The sequence below is a fragment of the Phaethon aethereus genome, assembly GCF_964289735.1.
Source record: "Phaethon aethereus genome assembly, chromosome: 3".
NCBI classification, from domain to species: Eukaryota; Metazoa; Chordata; class Aves; order Phaethontiformes; family Phaethontidae; genus Phaethon; species Phaethon aethereus.
Genome location: NC_138576.1, coordinates 128,752,950 through 128,776,247, shown reverse-complemented (window position 1 = coordinate 128,776,247; position 23,298 = coordinate 128,752,950). Strand labels below are relative to the sequence as shown.

The 23,298-nt window shown below is 55.8% G+C and overlaps 1 protein-coding gene across 1 annotated transcript; it reads right to left on the bottom strand.

The window, feature by feature from the left end:
• Positions 1-7,035: 7,035 nt before the first annotated feature.
• Positions 7,036-18,324, bottom strand: BCL2L11 (BCL2 like 11; the record flags this gene model as incomplete). Its single annotated transcript, XM_081997326.1, has 3 exons — positions 7,036-9,284; positions 12,984-13,096; positions 17,958-18,324. 3 exons carry the CDS (start codon positions 18,322-18,324, stop codon positions 9,195-9,197), a joined length of 570 nt encoding a protein of 189 aa, XP_081853452.1. The 3' UTR covers positions 7,036-9,194.
• Positions 18,325-23,298: the final 4,974 nt, after the last annotated feature.

Sequence of the window (23,298 nt, the reverse complement as noted above, 5' to 3'; positions counted from 1 at the left end):
TGCCGGGCAGGGCAGCGCTGCCGGCACCTCCCGGCTGCAGGCAGCCCCTGCCTGCACCTGCCCCGGCCGGCTGCACCGTCGTCGTCGTCCCCCCAAGCCCGGTGACTTTTAAAGCTTCATTTTTGCAGCCGGCGAGGGCAGTTGAGTGTTGTTTGTTTGGTTTTTTTTTAACCTTAAATACATTTCATAAGCAGCACGCCGGTAACTCAAGTTTTTTCCCGACGCGAAGGGGAAAACAGCCTGCAGCTACCTGCTGGGGGGGGAGAGTTTTCTTTGTTTGAATAAATCAGGCTTAGCTCAGAAATTAGGATGAGGTTTTTGTTTTTGTTCTACTTATTTAATCTTTGTTTTTATAAATAAATACAAATAACTCAAACTGAAACTCGATGGCTTTGGTGATAATAAAAGAGCAGCCCTGGGGAAATTTTCTTCATTAACATGTTCTTTCACAGCCCACACTCGGGGTTTCGGTAGGAAAACTGCTTAACCTTTTCAGCGGCAGAAGCAAACGCTTTTTGAAGTCCCGGCACGCTGAAAACCCAGGGTTCGCGTCGTGAAGCTGGGCGCGCGTCGCCGGGCTTCGCCTTTATTTTGGGGGCCGCGAGCGGAGGAGAAACGACCTCGTCCCCCAGCAGCACGGGGTCCCCTGGCCCTTCCTCCCCTTTTTCCCGAGCCAGGGGGGAAAACACAAGAAACCCAAGAAAATGGTAACCCCCCCCCCGCCTGCTGCTTTTTTTGTTGTTGTTTTTTTGGTTTTGCGGGGCAGCTCGGTGCTGTACCAGCTCTCTTACAACATACCAGTTTTTAGTATTTGCAGCTCACTTCCTGTATGAGGTTAGTTTGTTTATCATAAAAAAAAGCTATTTTTAAACCCATTTCTGCCAATAAGTAATTTGAATGTTAATGTCAGGCGCTCGCCGCTGTTCTTCCCCCCCCCCCGCCCCAACCCCGGTTGACGGGAAGGCTCCGCCGCCGCTGCCGGCGCTGGGAGGGACGGGAGCCGGGACGCTGTGCCACCGGCGCACCGTGGGGTCTGGGGGCCCCAGCACCCCCCCGCCCCACGCCTCCCTCTGATGCTCAGGGGGTTTAGTTGTGGTTTTCCCAAAAAAAAAAAAAAAAAAAAAGAAGAAAAAAAAGGGAAAAAAAGAAGGAAAAAAAGGGAAAAAAAAGAAAAAAAAAGAAAAAAAAGAAAAAAGAAAAAAAAAAGAAGAAGGAAAAAAAAAGGATTCTGGCAAAATCCCGTATTTTTTTAACACGGGGTTTTTAACGCGGGGCGGGGAGGCAGGGACGCGGCTCTCGTTGCCCCTTCCCTTCGCTCTTGCTCCCGTGCTCCTCGCGCCCTTCCTCGCGCGCCGTCCTCCAGCCTGCGCCCTTACGGAGACGCCAATTAGAGCCAATTAGCGCCGGCGCGGGCGGCGGAGGGGATGCTGGGGGAAGCCGTGGTTTGCTGCCGTGCGCATCCCCCTCTCCTTGGGGAATGGCTATCGCACCGTCTTCCAGCTTTATTGAGCCTAATTAATATCCAGGATAACGACGCCTTTGTCAAAAAAGCTTCCGCGCGGCGCGGGCCGTCCGCGACGGCGCCGAGACGAAGCACGTTTTAATTAGCGGCAGCCCACCGGGCTGGGACGCGAAGGCTCCCTGCGCGCCCTCCCGGGAAAATTAACATATGAGCCTGTCAAAAGGCCAGCGAGGAGAAATTCATCAAATCGGGGAAGAAAAGGCCCCATATCCCCGTGAGGGTCCTGCCCTCGCCCAGCCCCGGCCTCAACGGGCAGCGCGGCACCGAGCTCTTCTCGGCTCCGTGGGACCAGCCGCTGTAGGTACGGTGGTGTCGCCGGCAGGAATAACCCATCAGTCTCACTTTTTAGGGCAGCTTGAAGCACTGCTTTAATTTTTAATTTGCTTTAATTTACTTTTAAATTGTCTTAATTTTAAAACTCCCCAGAGAAGACCCGGAATACGTTCGGGTTGCTGGAGGAGGGCGGCAGAGGGTGGGTAAGCGGCTTGCAGGCACCTTGCTGGTGGGCAGCGGCGAGGTCCCCTTGGTCCTACCATCCTTGGACTTGTCTCACACCATATCAATATATGCCCAGCCCTGGTATAGCGTCTATAATGCCCCCTTATTGCTTCTAGGCACCTCCCTGGCCACGCACCAGGGCAGCCTGAGCGACCCTGCCAGCAGCCAGCGGTCTCACATCCCCGTCAACGTTGGGTTGGACCAGAGGAGAGGTCGCCCAACCTACAGCCTGCCAGAAACACGAGAAAACCCGCTGGAAACGGCGAGCTTTGTCGCAATATGAAAATCAAATGCAAAGCTCGGCGGGTATTTTTAGCTGTTTAAAGCTGAACAGGTGCTTGAAAGGTCACGTGCGAGTCATTGGGAGAAAAAAATAAAAAATATAGATAATTGAGAGCCTGGCAGCATGGCGCTGTCGCTCCTGTGGCACTGGATGGCCGCATCGGCCGTTCGGCTCTGCCGAAGCTGCGGCGTTCAGCCCGCGCCTGATGGGCGCGTTGGCTTGCGCGCCCCCCAAGTCCCCCTTGGCAAGCGCAACACGCAACGTCAGTACCCAACCGGGGGGCTCGTCGTTGGCTTTGGGTGCTCGTCGCTCCCGAGGCAGGCAGGGGCTAAGGGATGTGGGAACGTCCTGGGTCGGTTTGGGGCTGGTCTGGGCCGGGCTGAGGTCTTGCGTGTCCTCAAAATTGTGTGCACAAAGCAGCCATGAGTGTTTGGGGAGGGGGCAAGTGTAGAAAGGCTTCCTTCTGATGGACACGGGGCTCGGTGGCGGTGAGGCTTTCAGACGGCTTTTTCCATGAGCAAATTTTTTTTTTTCTCCTTTCCAAGGAATAAAGGAAGTTTGTCAGCCTTAAAACAAAATTGCACGTGGCTTTAATTACTTTCTAAAGCAAAAATTTAAGCCCACGGAAAGAAAGGGCCTGTCTCTTGGGGAGGACCCAAATGATGTGTCTTTGGGGGAGGACCTGCGCTGTGACCACCTTGGACTTGGCCACGGCCAACCTGGACCATGGTCAACCTGAACCTGGCCGTGACCACCTTCAACTTGGCCATGACCAACCTGGGCCATGACCACCTTTGATTTGACCACGGCCAACCTAGACCTGGCGACGGCCAAGCTCATGCCCAAAGGCAAGATCCCACCGGCACTCTGCGCCGCTGGCATGTTGCCAGCGGGCTGACGTTTCCCTTCCCTGTTGTCTCGTCAAGGTCACCAGGTTCGGGCAGGCAATGAGCTCACAGAATCACAGAATCGTCAAGGTTGGAGAAGACCTTTAAGATCATCAAGTCCAACCATCAGCCCAACACCACCGTGCCCACTAAACCGTGTCCCCAAGTGCCACGGCCACACGTTTTTTGAACACCTCCAGTGAGGTGGCTCCACCACCTCCCTGGGCAGCCTGTGCCAACGCTTGACCACTCTCTCTGTAAAGAAATTTTTGATAACATCTAGTCTAAACATATCCTTCCAACAAGAGTCACAGCAAAGACAAATGGAGAGCACGAAGTGCGACAGCTTGCCTGCACAGGCCGGTGGGCTCCCAAACACCGACGGGACCAACGAGCCACGGGCAGAGCGGGGCCATCAGCTGCCAGAGCCTCGGCTGGGCAATAAAGCCTTTTTTTTTTGAGTTAAAGAAGCCCCCAAAATAGCACCTGAAACCAATAAACTTCCCTTTCAGGAACTTCTGTAATTTGAAACACACACAAGAACAAAAAAAAAAAAAAAAAAAAATCCAGAATTTTTTTTAAGTTGTTTGTCAAGTAGGACTTTGTGGGGTTGCTTTTGAATACATTTCAGCTGGGGGGTGCTGGGCTGCGGGAGTGCTCGGCGTGGCGACACCCGGAGCGGGCTGCGCCTTCCCGGGGACTTCTCCATCTGCTTTTCCCCCCCCATTTCTTCCTGCCTTTCAGCCTTTCCAGCTGACGCACGGTCCCACCGCGTTGCGTCACGTCACGCAACCCAAACCCTGGCCGCCCAGCTGGTATTTCGGAAGAAAGCGGCTAAAAATATCCCACCCCCTGCGCCTGGCGCGCAGGATGGGCCAGCGGCTCGTCTCCTTTGAGCAAAAATGAAGCAGTGAGCCCGCAGCCACGCTCAACGGCTTGGTTTGCGCCTGCGGCATCGCCGCAGACCTTCAAAATGGGAATTAAACGGGATGCCAGGCAAGGGAGGGGGGGAAAGCGGCGCCAGCCCAGGGATGCGGGCGCTCGGCTGTGATCACCTCGTAAAACAGCGGATGCTTTGGCAGGTCCCACCTTCCCGTCCCCCGCTTTTTGGTGCGCAACGCTCTCCCTCCCTCCGTGACAACCGTTGTCGATCCTCTTACCTTATTTATTAGCCTTTGCAACAACTTATGGGGGTCTCCCAAAAGAAGCACACGTGGCCTGCCGGGTCTGAGGGGAGCAACACAAGCCCCCCCAACCACCCCCACGCGCCTCAGCTGGCCCATCCCCATCCCACACTTGGTCCTGCCAGCCCCACCGCTTAATTTGTTGACCTCTGCCATCACCTCTTATCTGCTCCTGTTGCGCCAAAAGCCGTACCAGAGCCATCTCACCAGAATATTGCTCCAAACCGTGGCCGATGCTATCGGGTATCTGCCGTCTTTCATCTGCGGTGAAATAAAAGAGGAGCGGGTGGGGCACGGGCAGGGCTGGGAGCATCCCCTCCCTCTTCCCCAGGGCACCCGGCCATCAAACGGGGCCTGCAGAAATGGGATGGAGGGCCAAGGCAGAAGGAAGGTGGGACGGTCATTTTTATGAGCAGGTTTTGATTTAACGCAAAAATAATGAATGGGGAAAGAGAAAAAAAAAAAAGATATGAAGAAAGAGAAGAGAAAGAAGATGACAAAACAGAAAGAAGAAAAAAAAGATGATAAATTAAAACATAATATAAAAAAAAACAAACTCTCATGCTTCCCCGAACTTCTTCAGCAACTATGAAAACCAGGGGCGACAGGGAGTGCCCCGCGGGCACGAGGAAGGGCCCAGCGTTCAGGTTCAAGCCCCTTGATGCAGCCCGTGGCCACGGAACCCTGTAAATACATCTGTGCCCATAAATCATAGAAGAGGTTGGGAGGGACCTTTAACCATCAGGAAGGGATGTGGGGAAAATAAAAGGAAAAAAAACCAAAAACCAACCAAACCCAAAGCACTCCCAGCTGGGGCAACAGAGGTGCTGCTTTTGGGTTTGGAAACGCTCAAGGCAACATCTCGCAACCCAGCTTCATTTAACAGAAGCATCTTAGTGTCCTGGGAGCTTCAGAGCAGGTCAGAGCAGAAGGAAACCCCGGGTACATGCCCACATCCTGAACCTGGGGGAGAACCGGTGATAAACAGGGAGAACTGCTGATAAAGCAGCAAATATCCCCTCCCAAGCCCTTCCTCAGGTGACCCTCAAGCCCCCAGAGAAAACAGCTCTCGTGACAAATAGTTGAAAGTTTTTATTCATATAAAACTCATATTAAGAACATAAAAGATTGCATCTTACAAAAAAAAAAAAAAAAGATCTGCGATTATTTACAGCAGTATTGCACAAGTAAAGTGGCAATTACCCTGTCCAAAATTCATCAGTGCAAAACACAAGTAAGCCAGGGAAATTGCAGTAAAAATGCTACATATGCTGGGTCCTGTGAAATGAGTTAGTGATTCATCAGCCCATCAGTGTGCACTGGGGTGGTACCTGATGTTAAAGCTGGTCCAGGGAAAGTGGCCGAGATGGAGGAAAACGTGGCTTTTAAAAGGGGGGGGGGCGGCAAAAATCACAGGGACAGAGAAGCCAAATTCCCACCGAATTTCACTAATGCTGAAGTCTTTGATGTGCCTAAATCACTCCTGGAAAGTGGGACTCAGGCACTTTTGAGGAAAAAAAAAAAAAAACCAAACCCAAAACCAAATCTCATTATTCAAGCCGTGTTGGCTGCACTGCCGGGAGAAGACAGTGCTTTGGAAGGTGACCCATTACTTATTGCAGGGGCAGGGAGGAAAGAAAGGGGAAACAAAATCTTTACAGGAACTTAAATAAGCAGAAAAATAAATATACGACATTTCTACAAGTTACAGCATTATGGAACAGTAGAGTGCATTAATTACACAGGGGAAAAAAACAGAATCTACAGTATTTACCAAGTTCAACTCTAAAAAAGTTTAAGAAAAAAGTAATTTTTTTTTTTAAACTTATTTATAAGCTGTACAAAACTTACATGAGAGAAAGGAAAGGAAATACATTGCACACAGATATTTGGCTCAGATGATGAAAATATACGGTGCCCTACTCTAATAAATATTCAGGTATTTACAGTTCTGGAAAAGAGGAGAAGCGTTAACACATCGTGTGAGATCACCCGGGAATAAATCTGGCTTCCCTGCAACCAAGGAGAACTCTTCATCACATCCTTTTGGCAGAACAGAGACCACAGGTTACGCTTAAAATGACCCGGAGCAGCCAGCCAACGCGGCTAAAACAAGCATAATCACTACTTAAAAACATCATTCTTCTGTTTAGAGGCTTTTTGTTTTGTTTTCGTGTTTTTTTTTTTTTCCCCCCTAAATCTCTCAATTCTACAGTGGTGAAACCTGGTTTTTGGGGGCTCATTTTCCTACGCCTAGCTTTTGGCCAGGAACGCCTCCTGCGGAGAAGTCCCAGGCAGACAGTGCCAATACCTTGATTCCCCACCCCCCCCCTTAAAATTAATATAAATTTTTGTCTCCATCGTTGGCTGGGGCAGCCTGGTGGGGAGGACTAGTAAAGTGCTAGTCCTTTACTACCTTAGAGGGGTAAAGTGCTCGGCGTTTCTTTGGTGTACTCCAAGGGACACATTCTGGGTGGCGGGATGCTGGGATGCTGCAATGCTGCGAGACCCAAAAGCACCGTTTCATCCACTGACGATGGATGAACCTCAACTGGGGAAAAAAAAAAAAAAGCAGCTCATTCGATTTCCCTCGTTGCTGCCAAATTTTGTTGGGTTTTTTTTTCCTTTTAATTTTATCAACGGCCATGCAATTCCACGAAGGTTCCCATGGGAAACCCACAGCGGCAGCCTCCCTGCTGGGGTTTTCTACATAAACCCTACAGAAAAAAACATGATGGCTCGAGCACGGCTGGGGTGGCACGGCTATGGCAAGCCAAAACCAAGCGGACAGTGAGCCAAAACCACGGGGACAAGGAGCAGGAACCTGCCCTGGCCAAGCTCACCAGGTATTTTAACCGCTTGCTCTCTACCAGTGCAAAGGTTCCCCTCACACCCTCTCCAAAATACCCTTTCCTAAGCATCCCCTACTCCTGCAGCTAAGGCCAACTCCTGCAACCGATGCTCATCTTGCAGGTCCAAAAAAAATAAAGATAATACATTTAGAATAAAAATTAAAAATCGCTCCATAATCCTCCAGAGGAGTGCAATCAGAGGCACGCAGCCCCGCACCGACACCACGGCCCTTCACCCGCCCGACAGGCACACGCAGCCAGTGCGCAGAGGTCAGATTGTACAGTTTGTCCATCACTAAAAACACTAATAATCATACATGGCACTCGGAACAGCTTCTCCCTGCACACATATTGCAGGAAAAACCGCTATGGTGGGGTTTGGTCGTTTGTTTTTTGTTTTGTTTTGTTTTTTTTTCTTCCCTATGGTGCTGGTGAAACTAGAAATAAAACCGTGGCGTTTGAAGTGGATTTGAGGACCACTCGCACCAGCCAGAGGAAAGGGGCGGCTCCGGAGGCAGAGAGGGGTACGTTTGTGCATAGATACGGGGGTGGCCAAAGCAGCCACCCCCCCAAAAACGCCCGGCGTGCAGCAGCTGCCCGTCAGCAAGATGAACCGGAGACCACAGCGGGCCCGAGGAGACAGACCCGCTTCTTCTGACAAGCCCTTGGGGCTCCTCCAGCAAGGCTGCAGGGTCTCCAAGAAGGAGATGCCCTGGGACGGCATCGAGCGCCCGGCCAGGTGTCCCGGGGGGAAGGAGGGCAGTTTGGGAGGACACGGGGCAGTGGGTGGGGAGCAGACCCCACATGGCAAGTCCCTGGGTGGATCCGTATCAGGTCAGAATCCTTCGGCCCCTCTTCCAGCTGCATCTCTGCGCACCAGCATCCAGGGTCTTCACGCTGCCGGTCCCATCCCGCTCGTCCCCCTGCTCCAGGCTGTCCTGTCCAAACACAGAGAAGATCCCAGGGGGGGGAAAGAAAAAAAAAAAAAAATCCAGCGCCTTAAAAACCTTCCTGGGTTCAAGAGCAAGGTACAAGCCACGACTTATAACAGTTCCTGAAGTCAGGCAGCAGGAGCTGTCGTCTCCGGGTGCGAAGCTGCGGTGTGCTGGGAACTGTTCCCACCTGCCTCCGAGAACATTTTATTGCTGAATTACTCGGTCACTGACATTATATATTATATTATACAATACATAAGCGTTTTCACATGTTTTATAGAAAGAATTTCTAAAAAAGGCAACCTGGTGGATTTTTTTTTGTTTGGTTGATTATGATATTTTGGACCCTGGGAGTCTGACAGCTAAGTCTTGAAATTCAGAGTGTAAAAAAAAAAAAAGATTTAAAAAATAAAAATCAGTCAGCAGGAAATAGGCTATTTGCATGATGCAAATGAAGGTGGATTTGGGGTAGCATTAGGTATTTACAGGTAAAAGAAGTGCTGATTTAAATCCCTCTGCCCTTCTTCCATCATCGCCATCTTTTTTGGTGCACAAACGCCCAGGAGGCGGAGGGAGAGGGGAGGGCTCCGCGAGTCTCTGCAACAAGTTTTGCAAGGCAAACTAAGGCAGCTCTGCCCATCAGCTGGCTCAGGCTTTCCTCTTCCCCCGCTGCAGGGTTTATCCCAGACGAGCTGACAGGTTTCCAGAAACGATGACAAAGAAATTATTCCATCGCCGTTGACCATCTTCTCTGAGACTCTTTTGAAAAAAAAAAAAAAAAGATAAAAAGTAATAGAAGGGTTGAGAGAAACGCAGTAAACACCACTCTCTGACAAAATCCTGCGTTGGAGAGTCCCAGCAGGTCGGCATGGGATGTCCGCCCTCGTCCGACGGCCCCTGCCGCGTGTCCTTGGGGGAGAGGCAGGGTGGGAGCCGGGCGGTGCAGGGAGCCCCACATCCATCCGTCTGTCCATCCTCCCCGGGCTTTCCCAACGAGTAAACAAGTCCCGGTGCCTCGGGATGCGTCCGACGCTCACTGCATCCTCCAGATGAGGCGGATGATGTAACGCAGGAGGCGCAAAATGATGATCTGGGGGTTTCCCGCCTGGTTATCCAAGAAACCCTAAAACAAAAAAGGAGGGAAAAAAAGGAAAAAGAAAATAAAACCAAACAAGACAGGGACTTTAGCCTCCAGCGTGAAGCCCCCCGTGCTATGAACACCTTGTGCGGTGCCACGCAGCTATTTCAGAGGTGCCAAATCGAGCATTGTACAAAGAATGAAAATAAACCCCGCGACCTTTCATGTTTTTCTTCAATAAAAAGCTTTACAATACTCAAAGGGTCGCAGTTGGCCACCCCCAGCCACGCTTGCCTTGAAGGCGGCCGGGGGGATGTCACGTGCGAGTCCCTGCGCGTGGGCACAGGGAGGCGCGTGATGCTGCCGGGAGGTTTGAACCGTGGCAAAGGAGCCCTGCTAGCAGAGTCAGGGGGTTTTAAAAGCCACAGTGTGAGAAGGCTGAGAGTAAAAAATTAAATTAAAAAAATAAAAAAGAGTAAATAAACCCCCCCTCAGCGGGGAGAGCAGCACGGGTCTCTGCGGCGACGACCTGTGGATTTTAGTTCAGACCACTCCAGGCATAACCACCGCCTCATTCACAAAACACGGCAGCAAAACGCTCCTCCCCAGAGCGAGGGGTCTTTGTATCGCAACAGCATACAAGGAAAAGAAAGAGGAGCAATCGCCAAACGAGCGTTTATTTTTAAGCCTTTTTTTAAGGCAAAAGATCAGCCCAAGCACCCCCTGTCCCATACCGTCCCAAAACAATCCGATCTGGCCTATATTTAGTGCAGTAAAATCATGCCTGTGCATGCCCCGGAGAGAGAAATTACGCTGTTTACACCGATATGCAAACCGCCGTGCCCGCTACGGGGGCGTAACGCAAGAGAGACGACGCTCGAGCATCCCCCGGCCGGGTTCCCGGGCCGAGCGTGCCTCCCGGCCTGGGGCATCCCTGCACCCCCAGGCATCGGGTCCCCACACGAGTGGGCTTTGCCCACTCGGGAGCTGCCCCCCACCAGCACAACGCTGAGCCCATCGACACTGCCTGATCACCAACACAGCAGCGAGCAAGGAAAAAAACAAACCAAAAAAAAACCCCAACAGGCTTAGAGAAGGATGCAAGAGACATGCCAAAATTAGGTTTTCCTTAATAACGGGGTATTAAAAAAAAAAAAAAATCAGGGAGTTGAAACAAGACATTTTCCACCTCTGCAGGCAGCTCAGGTGCGGGCAGGAAAGCTCGGGGTACGTGACGGTGGCCAAGCGATGCACCCTCTGCCAGCAAAAGCCTCGGCGTGGAGCTGGTCTCTGTGGCCAGAGGGGCCCGTGGCCACTGCCACTCACCGCACCCATGAGCTTTGTCGGGGCTAAGAGGGGCTGGATGATGAGCTGTCTGATTCCCTGCTGTCTTGCCCAAGAGACAGTCCTTGGGGAGTGACGTGCAGGGCGCACCGAAGGGGAACGCCGTGGGGAACATGCGGCTCCGACCTGTCCGACAGCTCCGACCTGCCTGGCAAGTGCTATTTTGGCAGGGCAATTAGTTCCCCATTTCTAACCTCGGGCTTAAAGGGCAAAGCCCAGCGAGCCAGCGGCAGAGCCAGGCGTGCCGGTAAGGCTTCCTACCTACCCCTCCTGCAGAAGGGCTCCAGCTTTTCTCCAGAAAAGCAGAGACCACCTTTTTTCCAGAGCAGCCAGACGGCTTGCAGAAGGAAAAGACACCTTCCCGTGAAGCAACAATCAAGCGCGTTGGGGGACAATAATTCTACAGCAATTGCCTAAGTGCTCTGAAACCTCCTCGTTTCTGGGCACAAGACGCGAGAATTGGTCGGATGCTAATTAAGCCAGCTACAAAGTGTTTTCAGGGTCATGCATGACGGCCTCTGCTCAAGTCATCTAGCAAGCAGGACGTGGTCCTCTGCGTTTTCAGTTCTCACCCCGGGGCAGCAGGTTGGAAGCTCAGCCACGGCGCTGGGAACCAGCTCGTGCAAACCTGCGTGATGCTCTGTGACCGGCCACCCACACCTCATCCCACTGCCAGCTTCACCACCCACCCTCTCGGACCCACGGGGAAAACCCTTTCCCCACCCTTCCTCAGCCCTCCGTTAAATTCACACCCTTATAACCCAGGCAGCACGGATCACGGATTTGTACAGGGCGGCGCAATGTGCCTGGTGCAGATTTCCAGCGTGCAGGGTCCCACGTGGGGCAGCACTGAGGGAGCTGGTCCCAAGACAGGTAACGCAGGGAGGACATTCCTGCTCATCCCAAACCTGTTCCCAGAAGGCATTCAAAGGGCTTGCCTGCACTCCAAATTTAAGCCACCGCTGCAAGAGTCAGGGAGGAGAAGGGGCGGCACGGCACTCTGCATTTCTGCCGGACCTTCTGGGTCAGCTCGCCGCTGCCAGGTGCCTTCAGCTTTCTGAACGCTGGCAGGATTGGCCGAGTCCCTACTTTTCATCAAAAAGTTGTCCTTTAAACAAAAAAAAAAGAGCAGGTATTTCGCATCACGAGGGATCAGCCTGGACAGGGGAGGTCGGATGATGCGTATTCCGGATTCGGGCTAAAACACAGCTTATCTCCAGTTTGTTGCAGGTCAGGAAATCCAGAGCGTTCAGAAAGAAAATGGAGCCGATGGAGAAGTCTCCAGCAAGGCGATGCGGAGAGGCCGTGCGGAAGGAGCCAAACCACGGCAGCCTGGCACCCGTTTTGGATGTAAAAGCTCCAAATGCCTACAGGCATCCGCCGAATGGACCCTGGGAGTGGTGAGGAAACACGCTGCAAGAGTGACTCACAAGCCGGGGAGGACGGATAAAGATCCAGGCAGTCAGCATTTCATCACCAACGCTGCTATCTAACGTGCTTCTGACTCCTCTTCCCACAGACGAGCGCAAGGGCGAGTCGATGGAGCAGAAACCACATGCACGAACATGCAGCCATCAATAACGTTTGGCAGGCAAGTCACTGTCTAACATCGCTCTTCTGAAAACTACTGTTACTTCATCTCTCTGGGTTGGTTTGTTTTGGGTTGGTTTGGGGTTTGTGTTTTTTTTTTTTTTTTTCCTTTCATTAGTGCCACCTATTTTTGTTGCAACACTCAGGGGTGAGAGAGTTTACAGTCTTTAATAAATACACGTGTTTCAAAACAGCTCTGGCAGATTCTTCGTAAGAAAAATAAGTTGTCAGACCAAGACTACCCCTGTTTCTTACCTGCAACTACACTTCCATGCACACGATCCTCAGCAGCAGGAATTTGGGAGCCGGATGCAGAAACCTGCTACGTTCGCTCCCTGCCTGTTTTCCTAAAAATGCCGGAGTGGGCACCTGACAGCTCCCCAGCCCCTGGCCAGGCACCGCTTCCAGAGGGGCTCTTCCCAACGCCAAAAATACCCCAACGCACCCAAACTTTCTCTGCCTCTTAACTTTCAGAAGTTTCTTCCTCATCTTTGTCAGGTCCAGCCCCAATTCAGCAACACGCTTTATGGGCCCTGGGTGCTATGAAAGATACTGCGAACTTCGTACCCGAAAACCTCAAGTCCCAGTTTAAAGGTTATTTTTAATTGAGTTAATGATGCTGCGGCAGCAGACGACTCGCCGGCGCAGGCAGCACACCCCTGCGTCCAGGCGAACACAACCACCCGCGCATCCTTTTCTACATTTGAGTGAACGAAACATTCACCGCAGAACTAGTTTCCAGAGATGATTAAGCTTTTCCCTTTTAGAGACCGTGAGTAAAGAAATGGAAAGTAAAAAGATGAAAGTTACCCTTCTCGGACAATAGGAGGCATTGAACTCGTCTCCGATGCGCCGCAGCTCCTGTGCAATCCAGATTTCGGGCTGTATGTCTTCCGCTAACGAGTGAGACTGCCACCGAGAAGCTGCACGGAACAAGACCGGAGCATTTGAAACAGATGAACAACAACAACATGAAAAATACTCTATAAAAAGTTGGCAACTCCTATTATTTTTTATTACTATTCAATTTTTTAAAAATACGGTTCCCTAAGCGTTGTGCAGGTGCCAGGCTGCTAGGGCCTGCACATGGTATGCAGCACCAAGGGGACTTGTTGCACAAGATGTGCATTGCAGGAGAGGCTTTTATTACTTATTATTTTTATATTATTAGGCTTTTATTAATTAATTTTTTTTATTATAGGCTTCCCTTAGGAGCACCTCCTCTGGCACATCCAAGCATTGGTCCCCTCTTAAATAAGGAGGAATGCCGAGATGCCACTCTCCAATTTCTTTCCCTAGCAAACCCTTCTCTCCCCTTCTTTTTAAATAATTCTCTTTTCTTGCAGGCACAGCAGCAACTTCTTCCCTAACCTTGAAAAACCTCTGCCTGGATAGTTTAATTGAATTCTCACATTTCTTCCCCAAACAGTTCTGAAGCGCTCGACGAGAAAAGGAAAACGATTGGTTTTGTCGTACTGAGAAGAAAGCCACAATTGGATTTGTACGCTGAGAAACCACACTTCCAGCAAACTGAGGGACTTTCCGTCTGCAGGAGGGAACCGGGACGCTCGTGTCTCAAACAGCGTCTTCCTGCACTTCAGCAGAAAATAAACCCGATGCAAGAAAACAGTGTTGGCTTACAAAAGGTAAAAAAAAAAAGCTAATACATCAATTATACTGTACTATACATAGCTATTTTAGTCTCCATTTTAAGAGGTTATTAGACACGTGATAAAGCCACCATGCACTCCCCCAAATAGCCGGGGGAGAAAGGAGCAGCCTGTGACCCAGGCAGGACTCCGTGCGGTACCTGCACCACCTCTTCCGCCTCCCGCAAACCCAAGTGAGGGATCTGAGCAAGAATCACAGCCTTAAGGGGAAAAAAAACAACAAAAACCAAACAACAAAACACCACCAAAAACACAACTAAACAAAAAACCCAGAACAACCCTACACAATCCAAAAAAACCACCGCACAAAACAAAACAGAGCGTTTTGGCACGACAGCTTGAAAGGAATCACAAGGGAATAGAAATAGCTTCCAATCTCAAAATATTCAAAGGATTAGTGGGGCAGTAAAAAAAAAAAAGAAAAAAATTAAAATAAAAGCCTGGCTCCAACCTGACTGGAAAATGCATTTCTGAGCCAAACTAGCACTGCTTGGCTCAAGGATCTGTTTTGTTTTCACGCTGTAGTAGCGCAGGAGTAGTACCCGCCGCCTGCCCGGGGACGGCCCCAGTGTATTTATTTTTCTCGCTGGTGAATGAAACGCAGCACAGCCCTCGCGATACTCCACCCCGGCGCTCCGGGAACGCAAACAGGATTTCGGCTGGGGCGGGGCGACAATCCGAAATCCCACTGCCGTCACCAGAACCCCGGGCTGCCATTCCCAACAAGAGCTAAGCTAGGAAAAAAAAAAAAACAACGGGGAGACAGGACAAAAAGATGCAGAGTGACCCAGGGATGCAGCGAAAACGGCGTGGGGGAGAGCTATCACTCCCTCTCCACCCTATCCCCCTGCCCCAGCATCGCGTCCAAGAGCTCATCTGCTCGAGAGATGAAGGCTGGGGTTGGTGGCTGAGAGCGAAATCAGGCTGAGGTTTTCAGAAAGGACTTTCTGTGGCACTGCCGAACAGCGGCGTCAAAAGGGTCCAGTCATAACTGGTCCCAAAACCCGTCAGAGGTGCTTTCAGAGGGGCCCCCCAGTCATACTGCGAGCCAGCGCCCGCCGCCGAAGGTGAGATGGCTGCCGTGAGGACGAGGACAAACCAAGAGGCCGCCGGCACTCCCGGGACGTTGGCATCTTGCTCTAGCCCACGGGATGCTCCAGCCAGGGACCAGCATGGCCATGCTGTGGTCCCGGCTTAGAAACAAAAAAACAAACAAAAAAACCCAAACAACAACAACAAAAACCAAAAACCAAACCAACCCCAAATTGCACCTCCACCTCCCGGGCTTGGTCATCCAAACCCCACCCTGGAGAAAACCTCCTTGAGAACAACTTCAGATGAACTATGCACGAAGCTCAGGGAGAAAAGGGTAGCGGCTCAAAAACGACAGCAACCGGAACGACACCCCCAGCTTCTCAGCTCGAGGTTCCCCCCCTTAGATTCACCTATTACTGGCAGGGGATCTCCTTCAGAGGCAAGAGCAGCTTCACGCTGCTTCTCTCCCCTCTTCCACAGTGCAGGAAAACACACCGGGATCAAAACAGCACCAGGAAACCCCATTTACCGAGCACTTGCATGCGCCTGCTCCAAACACATCCCAAAACCCCGCCTGCAAGCCCTGCACTCCTGCATCTTTAGACCGAGCTGCTCTTTGAGCAAAAAACCCCAAGCAAATAAACCAAGCAGCTCCCATTAAAAGCCAAAGACTTGAAATACTAGCATTAAGACCCACACAGCCCCACCGAAGGGTGGGTTTCTCATCTCGGGTGACTTTAAAGTGAGCACTCCCACATGCACGCCACCCCCAAGCGCCATGGAATCATCCCTGCTCCTCTCCTACTCATCCCAAAAAGTGTCTTGCTGGATACACCAAGCCAGCACTGCACCACTTTCCACCTCCCATCCCACATCCCCTAATTCCCCAGGCAGGGCTGCCTCCGCTTTTTTTTTTTTCTTCTGTCTGGTAGGGGCACTTTCCGCACTTGGAATTATTATTTGGGCCATCATCGCCGAAAACTTTGGGGAAGGTTTTGTGAGATTTAGAAGAGGCAGCTTCTGGGCAGAGCATGAACTTGCTTTGCTCAACCAGCCTTGGAAACAGTCCACCGCTGCCCACGGGAGAGGCCGAGAGCACCTATCGCACACAAACTGCTCTTGCTTACAGGAAACGCCTGTTTATTATTATTATTATTAAAGGCCACTTGCTTACGCTTCCTCAAGAAGCTCTCCATCTCTCAGTGCCTTACAACAGATAAAAATCAGCACATAAAAAAACACAACAAAAAAAATTATACCCTTTGCTTCCTTGCAAACCGACCCGTTTCCGTGCGGAAAACTTAACGGCACGCATCTGGCAGGACACCGCCAAGGCAAGGGGACTGAGGAAGAGGTGCGCAGGGCAAACCCACAGCCCTTTCTCGAGGGGAGCCACACGGTAAGTCACAGCCTGGGAGTTGCAGTCCCTGACCGGGGATAAAACAGCTCTGCAGCTCCGCACTCCTAGCTTAATCGTGCTTGAGAGTAGCCAAGGGTCCCATTTAAATAGCTCGAGTATTTTCCATTTGCGTATATAGTTGTTTAGGATGATGCCCCTAGCAACAATAACAGAACAAAGGCTCCAGTAAAACCAGCATTTCAACAGCTTTCCTACCGCAGTGAAAAAGCAGGAGCTCAGAAAAAAATCGGGGCAAATTTCAATTTCTTCCTGCAGCACCAAAAATAGAGTCACTCGCTGCTAAAACGCTGGCCGCGGCAGTGTCCCTGCCGAGGAACTCCAGCATCCTTGCCTGCCTGTGCCACGTGTGTTTGCACTACACGAGGTTGTGAAACTTGCATTAAGCTGTAATTACTGCAGTAATGTCAGAAAATCTTTCCTAAGGGCATATTACAGTAAGCCCTCTGCAGCTGTAACCACAGCCATTAACCAGGGAGGGGGGGAAAAAAAAAAAACCACCAACAAAAAAAGATGATGTTTGGATCATGTAAAGCTTGGAGTTGGTGTTTGTTATCCCCCAAGGAGTGCTACTGACACGCTACCTGCCTCACTCCCACCTTCCCCTGGTTTCGCCCGGTGGAAGTTACAAGGTTTCCTCCAATTAAGGGGAATTAATCACGAGGGGAAAGGCATCGCTGGACGGCTAGAGCAGCTCAGGCAGGCATGTTTTCCCCGCCACTAGAGGCTTCAACCCAGCCTTACCTGGTAAGCCACATGTAAACACATGCCCGCCCGCTACCACTGTGCTTGCAAGCGCTGATGTCGGGTTTCGCCAAAACAAGCGGGAGCTGGATGACCCCAGCACCTATGACACCGTGTGACTTCTTGAGAAAGAAACAGGAGCAAAAAAAAACCCGAAAACACACCAAACGAACAAACAAAAAAACCAGCGAGAAGGCACTCGTCTCGCAGCAGCACACAAACCCTGGCCAAAAGCAGCGCATAAAGCCTTGCGAGAAGCAAGCCGTGACTAGGAAGCTGCATTAAACAACTTCATCCCCTCCTCCCCAGGCAGGGACTGACCCATCCCGGAAAAGAATAAAAATAATAATAATAATAATAATTACAAAGTGCTGGACGAGCGGGTGTTCCCCAGCAGCACGCGCGCTCGGCGGGCCCGGCCAGCTTGCAAAAATCCCACACCTCCGGCTGCCCGGGCGAGCGTCCAGCCCGCCGCCAGCCCCGAATGGGCCAGGTTGCCCGCCGCCAGCCCCCTGCGTGCCCCACGGCTCGCCCTGGCACAGGCTCAAGGCCTCGCCGGGGCCTTTCGCAACCGCCCCGCAGGTACGGCGGGCGCTCGGGCAAGGCGAGGGTGCGGCAGGGTGCCGCTCCGGCACGGCGGCGGGGTGCTCGACCCCCGCCAGCATCCCGAAAACGAGACGGCGGGATGCAGGAGGTGTTGCTGCAGGTGCGCCGCGGCCTCTCGCATCGCTACAGAAAGATTGCCTTTTCCACATCTTTTAACAGAAAAAACAAACACGGCGAGGAGCGGAAGGTGCTGCTGCCGGGGCAGGGGTTAGGGGGGGGGGACGCAGAGGATGACGATGGGATGGTTTGGGGCACCCCGAAGGGCGCAGCCCCCGCCCCGGTCCCCCCCGCCCCGACCCCCCGACGTCTTACCCATGGCGCTGAGGCAGTGGCTGAGGGCCTGGCAGGGCGGGCTGGGGGTCTGCGTGGCCTTGTCGCAGCTGAGGGGCGCGGGGCTGCGCTCGGCGTCGAAGGAGAAGTACCCGCTGGAGGAGCGCGACAGCAGCGGCGACCTCCGCACGAAGATGAAGAGGGGCGAGCGGGTGGCGAAGGGGCCGGGGCTGGCGGGCGGGCCCCGCGGCGGAGGCCCCGCCGTGGCGGCGGCGGCGGAGCCGGGCAGGGCGGCGGGAGCGCCGGGGCGCAGCTGCGCGGCCGGGCCCGGCCCCTCCGCCGCCGCCGCCGGCAGCCGCCCGCCCTCGCCGTCGCGCTGCGCCTTCACCTCGGGGGGCTGCTTGGCCATCGGGGCTGCCTACGGGCGGAGCGGGGCGGTGTGAGGCGAGGAGGAGCGGAGCCGCCGCCGTCCCGGCCCCTCCCGCCCCCCCGCCCGGCCCCATTGTTCTGCCGAAAGTGCTGAGGCGGCAGCTCCGCGCCGCCCCCCCCCCCCGCCGCCGTCCCGCCGCCTCCCGCCTCCCCCGCACGTCCCGTCCCTCGCCCCCCCCGCCTCGCCCCCGCTCACGGTGGCTCCCCGCCGGCGGCGGCTGTCGGCGGAGCGGAACGGTGCAGGTCGCCCGGCCGCGGGCTGGCGGCGGTGTGCGCAGCGGCCCTGCGCCTGCCCCGGGCCCCGCGCCGCCCCCGCCGCCCCGCCCCGTGTTTACAGCGGCGCCGGGCCCCGCCCCGGCCGCCTGCACCGCCGCGGCCCTCCGCGGGGCCGGGCCGGGCCGGGCCGCGCCGGGCCGGCAGGGTAAGGCCGCGGGCCGGAGGGACCGGCTGCCCCGCGCCCACACCTGCGCTGCGCGAGCGCCCGCCGCCCGCCCCGCGCGCTGGTAGGCGCCCGTCCCGCGCGCACACGGCGCTGCCCGGCCCCGCCTGCGCCGCGCGCGCGCACCCTTACACGCACCCGTGCGCTGCACACACGCACCCTTACACACCCCGTGTGCTGCACACACGCACCTTCACACCCCGTGTGCTGCACACACGCACCCTTACACACCCCGTGTGCTGCACACACGCACCTTCACACCCCGTGTGCTGCACACACGCACCCTTACACACCCCGTGTGCTGCACACACGCACCCTTACACACCCCGTGTGCTGCACACACGCACCTTCACACCCCATGCGCTGCACACACACACCCTTACACACCCCGTGTGCTGCACACACGCACCCTTACACACCCCGTGTGCTGCACACACGCACCTTCACACCCCGTGCGCTGCACACACGCACCCTTACACACCCCGTGTGCTGCACACACGCACCTTCACACCCCGTGTGCTGCACACACGCACCTTCACACCCCGTGCGCTGCACACACGCACCTTCACACCCCGTGTGCTGCACACACGCACCCTTACACACCCCGTGTGCTGCACACACGCACCTTCACACCCCGTGCGCTGCACACACACACCCTTACACACCCCGTGTGCTGCACACACGCACCCTTACACACCCCGTGTGCTGCACACACGCACCTTCACACCCCGTGTGCTGCACACACGCACCCTTACACACCCCATGTGCTGCACACACGCACCCTTACAGGCACCCGTGCGCTGCACACACGCACCCTTACACACCCCCTGTGCTGCACACACGCACCCTTACACACCCCGTGTGCTGCACACACGCACCTTCACACCCCGTGTGCTGCACACACGCACCCTTACACACCCCGTGTGCTGCACACACGCACCTTCACACCCCGTGTGCTGCACACACGCACCCTTACACACCCCGTGTGCTGCACACACGCACCCTTACACACCCCGTGTGCTGCACACACGCACCTTCACACCCCATGCGCTGCACACACACACCCTTACACACCCCGTGTGCTGCACACACACACCCTTACACACCCCGTGTGCTGCACACACGCACCCTTACACACCCCGTGTGCTGCACACACGCACCCTTACACACCCCGTGTGCTGCACACACGCACCTTCACACCCCATGCGCTGCACACACACACCCTTACACACCCCATGTGCTGCACACACGCACCCTTACAGGCACCCGTGCGCTGCACACACGCACCCTTACACACCCCCTGTGCTGCACACACGCACCCTTACACACCCCGTGTGCTGCACACACGCACCTTCACACCCCGTGCGCTGCACACACGCACCCTTACACACCCCGTGTGCTGCACACACGCACCCTTACACACCCCGTGTGCTGCACACACGCACCTTCACACCCCGTGTGCTGCACACACGCACCTTCACACCCCGTGCGCTGCACACACGCACCTTCACACCCCGTGTGCTGCACACACGCACCCTTACACACCCCGTGTGCTGCACACACGCACCTTCACACCCCGTGCGCTGCACACACACACCCTTACACACCCCGTGTGCTGCACACACGCACCCTTACACACCCCGTGTGCTGCACACACGCACCTTCACACCCCGTGTGCTGCACACACGCACCCTTACACACCCCATGTGCTGCACACACGCACCCTTACAGGCACCCGTGCGCTGCACACACGCACCCTTACACACCCCCTGTGCTGCACACACGCACCCTTACACACCCCGTGTGCTGCACACACACACCTTCACACCCCGTGCGCTGCACACACGCACCCTTACACACCCCCTGTGCTGCACACACGCACCTTCACACCCCGTGCGCTGCACACACGCACCCTTACACACCCCCTGTGCTGCACACACGCACCTTCACACCCCGTGTGCTGCACACACGCACCCTTACACACCCCCTGTGCTGCACACACGCACCTTCACACCCCGTGCGCTGCACACACGCACCCTTACACACCCCCTGTGCTGCACACACGCACCCTTACACACCCCATGTGCTGCACACACGCACCCTTACACACCCCGTGTGCTGCACACACGCACCTTCACACCCCGTGCGCTGCACACACGCACCCTTACACACCCCGTGTGCTGCACACACGCACCCTTACACACCCCGTGTGCTGCACACACGCACCTTCACACCCCGTGTGCTGCACACACGCACCCTTACACACCCCGTGTGCTGCACACACGCACCTTCACACCCCATGTGCTGCACACACGCACCCTTACAGGCACCCGTGCGCTGCACACACGCACCCTTACACACCCCCTGTGCTGCACACACGCACCCTTACACACCCCGTGTGCTGCACACACGCACCCTTACACACCCCGTGTGCTGCACACACGCACCTTCACACCCCGTGCGCTGCACACACGCACCCTTACACACCCCGTGTGCTGCACACACGCACCCTTACACACCCCATGTGCTGCACACACGCACCTTCACACCCTGTGCGCTGCACACACGCACCCTTACACACCCCGTGTGCTGCACACACGCACCCTTACACACCCCATGTGCTGCACTCACGCACCCTTACAGGCACCCGTGCGCTGCACACACGCACCCTTACACGCACCCGTGTGCTGCACACACGCACCTTCACACCCCGTGTGCTGCACACACGCACCCTTACACACCCCATGTGCTGCACACACGCACCCTTACACACCCCGTGTGCTGCACACACGCACCCTTACACACCCCGTGCGCTGCACACACGCACCCTTACACACCCCATGTGCTGCACACACGCACCCTTACACACCCCGTGTGCTGCAGACACGCACCCTTACACACCCCGTGTGCTGCACACACGCACCTTCACACCCCGTGTGCTGCACACACGCACCCTTACACACCCCGTGCGCTGCACACACGCACCTTCACACCCCGTGTGCTGCACACACGCACCCTTACACACCCCGTGTGCTGCACACACGCACCCTTACACACCCCGTGCGCTGCACACACGCACCCTTACACACCCCATGTGCTGCACACACGCACCCCCTCGCACTCGCGCGCTGACACACCCCTCCTCGCGCTGTTCACTCGCACCCTTACAGACACCGCGCGCCACGCGCGCACCCCTTAGCTCCGCACGCTTCCTCCGCACGCACGCACCTTACGCGCCCCCCGCGCACCTTGTCGCGCGCCCACCGCCCTGCGTGCCCGCCCCTTGCACACCCGCCCCCCCCACGCATCCCCCCCCCCCCCCGCCACCCTCCGCTCCCCACCTCGGCGCGAAGCTGCGGGCGCACGGCGTCCGCCCCGGCTCCCGCGCGCTGCCAGCGGCCCCGGCAATCGGCGTCGCCCGGCGGCAACCCGGTTTTACCGTGGAAGAAGAAAAAAAATTAAAAATACAAAAAACCACCCCAACCCCCCCCCGGCAGCCTCTTACGATACGTTTTGCATGAACAATCACAATATTATTTTGTGGTGACTAACGCGAACCTGCGCCCCGGCAGCCGGGAGCCGCCGACCGCAGCTTCCTCCGGCCCCATCGCCCGCGCCGGGGAGCGTGGCCGGGCGTCCCGCTGGCAGCCGGGGAGACCCGGGGCCCCGCCGCGCCCCGCGCCGGCCCGGGGGCTGCGGCCTCCTGCCCCCAACCCAAGAACCGCGGGGGGAAGCCCGGGAGAGGCCGGGAGCCGCCTGCGTCTCCGCGGCCGGGGCCGGCGCGGGGAGGTGACCGGGGCCACGCGGCTCCATCGCTGCCGCTCCTCCCGCGGGCCCGTCGTGCTGGCGGATGGCACGGGACCGGGGGTGAGGCTCCGAATAAAGGCGCCGGCTGGAGAGGGGGGCGGTGCGGGGGAGCACCCCAGCGCCGTGCCGGGACGGGAGCCGGTGCGTCCTTCGAGCGCCTGCTTCGACGCCCGGCCCTCGCGCGAGTCAGTAAACGCCCGTCTAACGACACAGGCGTCCGACGCTTTCGCTCACTCCGGGGGCGGCTGGTGCCCTTCGCCTTCCTCCACCGCGAGGGAGGGAATTTTATCGGGGACGCGAAAACAAGCCCTGGCGAAAGCCCGGGGAGCCCCGGCGAAGCGGCCCGAGGCTGCCGAGATCTCGGCAAGCAGCCCGCGGCGCCTGGGGACATCTTGTCCCCCAGCTGCCGCCGCGAGGGCGTGCCTTTATCAGCCGAGGCCGGGGCTCCCCTGCCCCGCCGCCGCGGCCGCCGGCGCCGAGACGGGCTCGCGGGGGACGGCCCCGCCGCAAACCTTTGGGGAACCGGCTCCGGTCCCCGCCGGCCTCGACGGGGCTCCTTAGCCCAAACGCCTCCCCCTCGCCGCTGACGGGGTCGCGCGCCGCGCAAGCGCCCGGGTGATCGACGCGCTCCCGGCGTTCGGGGTGACCCTGCCCGCCGTGACGAGCGCTGCTCCGTCCGCTGGCGCTGGCACCTCTGCCACCGGCGGG